Here is a 7,453-nt window from a genome sequence, read left to right as displayed (position 1 = left end):
AATTTTTTACTAAACGAGACACAGAAAGAATTATGAAGTGCAAAATGCATAATGTTGATTATATTAAACTGAAAAGTTTTTGCAGAGCCAGACCTAATGTAAACAGTATTAGGAGGGAAGCAGAAAACTGGGAAAGAATTTTTGCAACTAGTGTCTCTGATAAAGGCTTCATTTCTAAATACATAGAGAACTTTGTCAAATGTATAAGAATACAAGTCATTCCCCAATTGATAAATGGTCAATGAATTTAAACAGACAGTTTTCAGAAGAACAAATTAAAGCTCTCTATAGTCATGAAATAATTTTCTAAATCAGTATTGATTAGAGATGCAAATCAAAACATCTCTGAGACACCACATCACACCTATCAGATTGGCTAACATGACAATACAGGAAGATGATAAAAGTTGGAGAAGATGTGGGAGAGTTGGAACATGAATTCATTGTTGGTGGAGCTGTGAGCAGATCCAAGCATTTTGGAGAGCAATTTGGAATTGTACCCAAAGGGCTACAACAATGTGCATACCCTCTGACCCATCAATATCGCTTCTAGGACTGTATTTCAAAGAGATCATAAAAATGGGAAAGGGTTCCACATGTACAAAGATATTTATAGCAGCACTCTTTGTGGTGGCCAAAAACTGGAAATCAAAGGGATGCCCATCAGTTGGGGAATGGCTAAATAAACTGTCGTATATGAATGTAGTGGAATACTATTGTTCTCTATGAAATGATGAGCAGGAAGACTTCAGAGAGGTCTGCAAAGACTTACATGAACTGATCCTGAGTGAAAGGAACAGAGCCAGGAGAACTTTGTATCCAGCAACAACAACGTGTGAGGAATTTTTTCTGGTAGACTTAGGACTTCATTACAATGCAGGGAGTTAAATGCTTCCCAATGGTTTCTTAAGTGAAATGCCTTCCACATCCATGGAAAGAACTGTGGAATTTGATTGCAGAATGAAGCAGATCATTTTCTTTTGTATTATGTTTTGGCTTGTTTTATGATTTCTGCCTTTCGTTTTAATTCTTCTGTGCAACATGACTAAGGTGAAAACGTATTTAATAGGAATGTTATGTGTAGAACCTGTATAAAACTGTATGCCATCTCAGGGAGGGAGTGGGGAGGCAGGGGGAAAGTTAGGGATGGAGAGGAAAATTCTATGATATGTGGAAAGGATTGTAGAACACTGAAAACAAAAAAAAAAAATTGAAAAAAGGAATAACAGAAAAAGCCTGAGGTCCAGAAGGGTTGAGTGACTTCTCCAAGGGCTAATAGGCAGTAAATAGATCTGAATTTTAAACTCAGTTGCTGAGATTCTAAGTTCAATGCTATTACTAAATGGGATGGTAAAGTGATCTTTAAATGAAAGACTGAAGGACTGACCAAGAATTTTGAATTGAAGTTTTCCTAGATGATGTCAGTAGTATAGCAAGATCTTCTGAGGTGTAGATTTATAGGAGAATCCTCAATACATTCATTCTTTAAAATGTTTTCTGTGACCCTGTGGAGAATATTTTCCTTTCTTGAATAATGTCAAACTATTCATTTTGTCTGGGTTTTTCGGAATCAAACTTTTGGGTGGTGGTGGTGGAAGTAATACTGGAGAAATTGGAAATAGAGAAGACCTCCTTTAACATGTGTTCTTTCCAAAGACACCTCTTTTATTACCAAATCACAATGTCCCAAATGCTTCAAGGTCATTAGCATTCAATGACTGGTGAGTCTTGTGCAGCTGTAAACACCTCAACATGCACAAGCGGGCCTGCTATCACAGGTTCTTAGATCTGCATTCATAAAAGGAAAACAACTTTCAATCACTTTAATCAAGCACATATATTGTTCCTTTAATCAAGTACATTTATCATTTAATTAGTTCAGGGAGTCAGCACTCTGAATTTCAAAGAAAATACAGAGACATGTCTTCTGCCGGAATTCAAAAAACAATTGGATCCCACTTGTCTGACCATCGTTACCAGAGAGGGAAGCAGGACATCTGAGTTTTCTAAGTTGAGAGGCTCCTTAGTGGTTTTCCAGAGTCCTCATTAGACACTCAAACCTGCTTAGCAAAAACTAAGTCCCAAAATAAAACCTCAACTCAAAGTATTTATACCTTCTTTAGAACCAGAGGGCATCACAACCTTCTTACCCAGTGCCTCAAGAGAAAAAAGAAATGGCACTTGGGACCCTCCTACAAAACAACTCCCCTAATCAAGCTTTCTGTGATGGGCATACCCATGAATGCGTGGAAAGATGTTTAATCACATTAACATAATTAACAATACAAATGCATACACTGTTTCCAGTGAAAGAAAGTCTTGTTTCTGCACTCTACTCCCTGTAAAGTCTTTTGATTGATAAAGGTAATATTCAATCAGAGGCATTTGATTATACTAAAACAAAAAATAGCAAGAGATCCTATTTTGAGTGCCATCATACCCTTTGGGACTCACATTAACAAATCATCAAGAAGACTGATCTATCAAAAAAAGCATCTCTTAAATACCTTTGTCAACAGAAGAGTATCTATTAGCCAGACAAGCATCGAAACAGTGGAGAAAACAAATGCATACATAAATATGTAAAGGACAAATATAAAGTTTTCAAATACAAGTACATTCAAAGCAGTTAAAAACAAGATAGTTTGGGAAGGAAGATGCTAGTAATTGGCAGGAATCAGGAAAGGATTCATCTAGAAATTGGCACTTGGGTTGTATCATAGGAGAAGAAAGGGACTCTGAGATGGAGATAATGAAGGAATTCTTTTCAGTTGTGTATAGCTGCCAGAGGAAAGAGTTGAAGATGGGACACTTTATGTGAGGAAAAGAGAGAAGTTCAGTTTAACTGAACTGCAGATTTCAGGAGGAGCTATTTTCAGTGAGGCTGGAAGAATAGACTGGGACCAGGCCATGAAGAGAGGCAGAGTGATTGTGGTAGTAAGGTACATCCCATTCAAAAATTAATTAGATCTGTACAAAAGTAGAATTGACTGACTCAAGAGGTATAGTTTTCCCTCATGTTGTAGGTGTTTGAGTAAAGGTTAGATGGCTATCGTTTTTCGGTTAAGTCATGTCTGACTCTTCATGATCCCATTTGAGGTTTTCTTGGCAAAGAACTGGAGTGGTTTCCTTCTCCAACTCATTTTACAGATGAGGAAACTGAGAGAGAGTTAAGTGACTTTCCCAGAATCATACAGGCAGTAAGTGTCTGAGACCAGATTTGAACTCAGGAAGATGCATCTTCGTGACTTCAGGCCCAGCACTCTGTCAGCTATGCCCCCTAGCTGTTCCTAGATGGAGTACCTGCTTCTTAGATGCAGTATGTTTTTGTGGGAATTTCTTTCAGATAAAATTTGGATTATGTTGCGACCGAGACCTTTCCCAACCCTTAATTTCTATTAATCTGTGATTCTCTGTTTTTCTGGAGGAGATTGCCTTAAATTACAGAAGCACCCAAACTGTGGACAGAAGTCCTGGGATATGAATATAAAACTTGTTGGCAGATAAAGTTTTAAACAGTTTTCACATGAAAAACAAAAGGGACCTGTATCTCCTTCCTTTCTTTTAAATATCTTTGCAGACAGGTCATATATTTACCTTTAAGTATTTGATGCTCAAATGCAAATGTGTGAATTATTGCTATTGACCATATGCAATTGCTGGAGAACCACATGCTTGGAAGAATCAAGTTTTAAATGACCCAAAGGTCAATGGAATTTGTGCATGATGTTCATAAGCAGTTGAAATATATTTCCTGTGATGACTTAATGCCAAATGTGGTGTAAAGGATACCACTGAGGTATTGTCTGCCCAAAAGAGTAGGGGGGCATGTAAGGAATAAGCAAGGGTATGCCCGAGTCCGTTTGTTCCAGCTTACAAGAGTTAATGATAACATTTTCAGTGTGAGGATTTACGCCTGGGAAATCTGCAAAACACTACAAATCAGGGGATAATTTGTAGTTTTGTTGAGAGAAAATGGCAAATAAGTCCAGTAGATTTGCCAAGAAAACTCAAATGAGGTAATGACCAGTCTGATAAAACTGAACAATACATTACACACATGCATATATATCTATATACATATATATATATCCACACATATGCATATCTGTGTACACACACACACACACACACACACATCCCAAGAAACATATTTCTAGTTTGTTGTGAAAATCTATTTACGTGAAAATTTGCGATCTACATCAGTGAACTGAGGATCACAGAGTTCAAAGTAACAATATTTTAAAAACTAAATTTTTGAGTTCACAGACTAGCAAAATGAAAGCTATCAGATAATAACGACATTGATTCCCAAATATATTCTGTGTAATTTTCTTGCATTTAATTGTGGTATATGCTTCATGTTCTATTGGAGAAAAACAGAACCTTTTGCACTGCTGCCTTCACTTCCTTGTTCCTCAGACTGTAGATGATGGGATTTAGCATGGAGGTCACTGCACCATAGAATAAGGCAATCAATTTATCTGAATCTGGGTCCTTTGCCTTGGGTTTTGAGTACATGAAGAGAATGGTGCCATAGTATATGATGACCACAGCCAGATGTGCTGAACAGGTGGAGAAGGCTTTCTTCCTTCCTTCAACTGAGTTGACTCTCAGAATGGAGGCAAGGATAAACATATATGAGATGAAAATAAGCAGCACTGGAATCATTGTGAACAACACAAGTGCTACCACTATGATAAAAGCATTGAGGGAAATGTCCACACAGGCCAGTTTCAGGACAGCCAGGATTTCACAAAAGAAATTATCAATGATGTTATTTCCACAGAAGGAAAGTCTCAATGGGAGGATTGTTTGCAATAATGAGGTTACACTCCCAACTATCCAGCTCATGGCTGCCAACAGCACACAGACTCTCATATTCATGATGATGGTATATCTCAGGGGATTACATATGGCCACATACCGGTCATAGGCCATCATGGCCAGCAGAACACACTCTGTTATTCCTAGGGAAAGAGTCAGGTACATTTGTAATGCACATCCTGGGAAAGAGATGGTTTTCTTGACTGATAGGAAATTAACCAACATTAAGGGAACAAAAGAGGAAGTACCAAAGATGTCCATGAGGGAGAGGTTGCTAAGGAAGAAATACATGGGAGTGTGAAGGTTGGAATCCAGAATACTCAATATAATGAGAGAAGAGTTCCCTAGTAAAATGATTAAATATATCCCCAGGCATAACACAAAGAGGACAATCTCAACATTGTGATGCTTAGAAAGCCCCAGCAGAATGAATTCCAGCACCACAGTCTGATTTGCCCCATTCATTCTCTTATCTATGTTTTACTTTCAGCATTAAGAACTCAGAGGAAGATCCAGGACTTTCATATACACATTATTTTTTATGGTATATGTGATGTGACCCCAATAGGGTTAGATGTGGTTGCATTTTGGATACTTATCTTGAACTACACGGCTGGATGTGTATACTTGAAATAAAGGTTCTAGTGTATAACTCATGACTGCAAAGTCATTCCTGTGCTATACCTAAAACCTCATAGTCATGAATGCTACCATTTCTATGGATCTGGGAAAATTAAGAAACACAAAACCCAAATAGGAAATGCAATAAGATTAACTAAAATGAGTATCTTCACTCTATCACATGGTTTACTAGCTTAGGTATGGGATGGGGGAGCTGCTATGTATTACCCTGCACATTAAGTGAGTAAAGGGGAGAAAAAGACCCTTATAATCTGATTTTAGAAATTCCTGACTCATTCCAGGCTCTCATGAAAGTTTACATTGCTTTCTGCTGCAGATGCCTTTACATCCACGAGATAATCCAGGAACAGAATCCTTCAATTTCTCCATCTCTTCATGAATGCCATTTCACATTTCCAGTCATGTGAGTGTTGAGAATTATTAACGCAACTCTAGCTCTCTTTGAAAATGATCATTATTGCTGTAATAGGAAAAGAGGAGCAGTGACTGAGTTAGTTGCTTGGTCCTCACTATATTCATCATCTTCAACATCATTATTTTGAAAAGAACTATATTTGTCTAAGGTAACCACCAGAAGATACAACGAGGATAAATATCAAGAAAGATGTCATTAAGTTAACTTATTAAAGACAAAATCATTTGGGAATAAATAAGACTTTAAATCTTGGAACACCTTTTCTGTTTGGGGAGATGGAGACCACAGGACAGTGGGTAGCAATGACTTGAAAGGGCATCACCGAGTGATTAAGCAGGACAGATTTGGGGAAGAACTCACCTTGGTCTCCTCTCAGAGAGATGAGGAGAAGGAAGGAGTTAAGAAAGCAGTATGTAGTAGTTTTCTATTTTAAGGAATTTTATAGTTAGCTAGCTCACTAGGTGTAAAGTTCAGTTGTGTCTACCTACTGAAGTAGCATGAGCTCTGATAACATCCTCTAAGTTTAAGGAAACTAAATCAAAGCACTGACCACCCATGCCTGGTTGCTGGTCCTGAAAAACTTTTGATTCAAAGATTTCAGTCTTTCTATCCTAAATGAATTCCCTTCTGAACATAGCTTCTTCTTGTCAGGGCTCACACTTTGTGTTGGACTCAACCATTTTATAGGTAATTTTCCATTTTGAAATCATATTTATTTCTTTTCACAAGTATCCAGTTCTCTACCCATATTCTAATATTTGTATAAAACTTCAAATTTTTCAGACAACTTGACAATGTCTCATTTGAACCCTTGCAGCAACACTGCAGAATAGGCAATGCAGATATTATTACCATAAAAAAACCCTATAATGAAACTGAGGCTCAGAGAAGTTAAATGGCTTGCCTATGGACATACAGCTACTAATTGTGAAAAGCAGCATTTGGACTCAGGTCTTTTTAACTACAAATCTAATACTATTCATTAAACCATCTTTCTTGTCCTTTAGTGGCACACTATTGCTTCCTTAAGTCAGATATTTATGATTGTCAACAACATGGACCTAAGCCTATCTTTCTGCTTTCATCCTCCTCTACTTACTCCCATATGCCTGAAGTTTTAGTCCAATCAAAATATCATTATCCTGGGTTTCAAGAAACATGCCCTATACCCTTTTGGCTTCATGCTTTTCTACACCCTTTCTCCTCTTCCTCTTCCAGTTAGTCCTCTGCTTCTCTTTGACATCAACCATCCCTGTACTTTATCTTCTAAATAATTTCAATATCAATCTATCAAGTGATAAAGCCTCAATTCAGATGCTCCTTACTTTGTTAAGTCTTTCTTGATCTACTTAGCCTCAAGGAATCTCTTTCCTCTGAATTCCTGTAGAACTTAATTTTTATTTTTCCTTTATAAAATGCATGCTATTTGTCACTATTATTATATGTATTCATTTTTATTTTCATGTACTAGAATATAAGTGCCTCAATATCTCATTCATCCTTTTATCCTTAATGGTGCCTAGCATAGTGTCTTGGTCAGTGACCTCTGGTGAATGAATGAGAAGCAGT

At 37.3% G+C, this 7,453-nt stretch overlaps 1 protein-coding gene across 1 annotated transcript; it reads right to left on the bottom strand.

The window, feature by feature from the left end:
* Positions 1-4,359: 4,359 nt before the first annotated feature.
* Positions 4,360-5,292, bottom strand: LOC140523053 (olfactory receptor 13D1-like). The gene has a single exon (XM_072638137.1). The coding sequence runs from the start codon at positions 5,290-5,292 to the stop codon at positions 4,360-4,362; it is 933 nt and encodes a 310-aa protein (XP_072494238.1).
* Positions 5,293-7,453: the final 2,161 nt, after the last annotated feature.

Source organism: Notamacropus eugenii, chromosome 1, assembly GCF_028372415.1.
Source record: "Notamacropus eugenii isolate mMacEug1 chromosome 1, mMacEug1.pri_v2, whole genome shotgun sequence".
Classification (NCBI taxonomy): Eukaryota; Metazoa; Chordata; class Mammalia; order Diprotodontia; family Macropodidae; genus Notamacropus; species Notamacropus eugenii.
Note: the sequence above shows the minus strand (reverse complement) of the source record. Positions and strands in the feature narration are given on the sequence as shown.

Bases quoted from the DNA above. Each gene is read 5' to 3' on its own strand.
- LOC140523053 (XM_072638137.1), bottom strand. From the start codon at position 5,292: ATGAATGGGGCAAATCAGACTGTGGTGCTGGAATTCATTCTGCTGGGG.